This window comes from Galeopterus variegatus, unplaced genomic scaffold, assembly GCF_000696425.1.
Source record: "Galeopterus variegatus unplaced genomic scaffold, G_variegatus-3.0.2 Scaffold2124, whole genome shotgun sequence".
In the NCBI taxonomy this organism is placed as follows: Eukaryota; Metazoa; Chordata; class Mammalia; order Dermoptera; family Cynocephalidae; genus Galeopterus; species Galeopterus variegatus.
The window spans coordinates 160,328-162,727 of NW_007728235.1; the positions used below are offsets into that span (position 1 = coordinate 160,328).

The 2,400-nt window shown below is 44.4% G+C and overlaps 1 protein-coding gene across 1 annotated transcript in view; it reads left to right on the top strand.

Annotated features, from left to right (window-relative positions):
• The window catches only part of CPE (carboxypeptidase E), a 42,274-nt gene that overhangs the window by 30,205 nt on the left and 9,669 nt on the right, over window positions 1-2,400 (top strand). Inside the window, exon 6 of the mRNA XM_008580531.1 lies at window positions 2,257-2,396. Coding sequence (XP_008578753.1) covers window positions 2,257-2,396 — 140 coding nt within the window. The remainder of the gene's footprint in view (window positions 1-2,256; window positions 2,397-2,400) is intronic.

Consider the following 2,400-nt stretch of genomic DNA (forward strand, 5'->3'; position numbering starts at 1 on the left):
TTTCTTTCAGTTTATTCTGTTTTTATTTATATTTTGCATTTGGCCAGGTCAGATTTTAGTGCCTTTTTTCCTCTATAGCTTGAGAAATAAAGTTTATGTTAGATTTAGGATTTAGAGTATGTCAAATACATCAGATAGGAAGTAATTTATACTTTATTTTTTATAAAAACTTCAGTAATTCCTTTGGAACTATCTTTCTGAACAAATAGTGTATTGTCTACAGAATACCAAGTAATCTATATCAGTAAAATATTGATAATAATATTAACAACAACAATAATAATATTAATGTATGGTTACGGATTTTGTCTGGCTCGGGCAATTGTTGGAATACTGCTGACGTAGCCAGTTGTGTTGTTAGGGCTAGGGCCCACAGACCCTTCAAACCCGTTGTACAGACTGGGTCACAAACCCTTTACATGCCAGGCTGGGTCACCAGAACCCTCACACACAGGTCCACGAGCTAGGTAATTGGGAAAGATCCTAGGAGCTGTTGGCAAACGACACGAGCTCAATCCTCAGCTTCCTCAGCAGCAGCAGCAGCTTACAGCAGCCTCCAGCAGCAGTGGTGGTGGCCTCACTGGAGGGTCCTGGGGGCACTGGCAGCAGAAACAACAGCCTCCAGCAGCAGTAGCAGCCTCCCTATGGCCCCCCCGGGGCATCCTTGGGGTTGGGGAAGGGCACTGTGGATCAGAGCCACTCATCCTTTATACTTAAGTCTCACAACTCAGGATGCCTGGGTGCGAGTCAGACAACCTAGGAACACCTAGGTGCCCATGCACAATTACATTAGACATTAACCAACGAACACCTAGGCACACGTGCATATTTACAACAAATGCCTGGCAAGACTCTGAACCCCCAAGGGACCCTGACCATTTATCTGTATTTTCTCTACAATTAATCTTAGTGATTATGTTCTACAATAATCAAGCAAAGGAAGCTTTTACAGTCTTTAGCTCTCTATATAGTGAATAAAGTCAGTGTTTTAGGTCAAGTTTTCTAGAAGCAGAACCTGAGACGTGGGATTTGGACGTGGGATAAGGCTCTGCTTCTGGTTTAATTATTTATTGAGGGAGTGCTTTTTTAGAGCCTGAGACATGGGATTTGGATGTTAGTTACTTATTGAGGGAAGTGAGGGAAGCAGGGTAAGGATAGGGATAGAGCTGAGGAAGGATACGGGCTCAGGTCAAGTCTGGCCTTGGCTTGAGCCTTTGGGAGAAGGGTCTGGAGCACGATTCACAGGCAGAGTTGTCTCCCCTCCAGGCAAAGAGACCTGCCTTTTGTGGCTCCGTATCAGGCAGCCATTGGTCGTGGGCTGCTGTGGAGGGGTGGGGGCTGAGAGAGAGGACATGTAGCCTCCCAATTCAGCTGGCTCCCATCAGCAGTTGTCCTGGAAAGGGAGGCAGCTGTGAGCTCTTAGCAGCCAGCACTTACATCAGCGTGTGGAGGGGTGGGGGCTGAGAGAGAGGACATGTAGCCTCCCAATTCAGCTGGCTCCCATCAGCAATTCTCCTGGAAAGGGAGGCAGCTGTGAGCTCTTAGCAGCCAGCACTTACATCAGCGTGGGGGTGACTCTCTGGCTCCATAAAAACGTTCTGGTGGGCACCGATAGGATCCACTAATAATTTGAATCAGATTCAAATTAAAATTGTTCTGGATGCAGAATCTTCTACTTGGTACAACTTACAATTACATCTTATTAATAGATTAAATTACATCTTATACATAGTAGATATTCAGATTGTTGAATTAATATATAGTTTATTATCAAGACTCCCAACTTCCCAGTAATACACTGTGATATTGGTTGAACTTAAGGAACAGCATAGTATATCAGATCATCTCACAGCACTCTCCAAGTTCTTCCCAGATAGAAAGTTAAGGTTAGAAGGATGTGCATTTCTTTAACTGGTCAGTAGGGATTAGGTCTTTTACCCTGTTGTCTTATTTGAAGCCCATTCCAGCAATGTGGAACATGGGTGATGTCTACTTTAGCATCCCACAGCAGCAATGCATTAAGCTAAATGGTCGCTTAAGAACTTGAGAGAGTTTGTGCTTCTAAGGGAATTTAACGTTCTCCAAAGGATATTGTTCAACCCATTACAGCAGGAAATTTCCCTTAGGGTTTCCCACGGGTTCCCCAAATGCACTGGTTGGTGTATCTTTTACTTGGCTCTGGATTCAACAGAATGACCCATGTGGAGTTTTAGTCACCCCATGCATATTTTGACTTTCCATTTGGCTCTTTGACAGGGATGCAGGACTTCAATTACCTCAGCAGCAACTGTTTTGAGATCACCGTGGAGCTTAGCTGTGAAAAGTTCCCACCTGAAGAGACTCTGAAGCGCTACTGGGAGGATAACAAAAACTCCCTGATTAGCTACCTCGAGCAGGTAA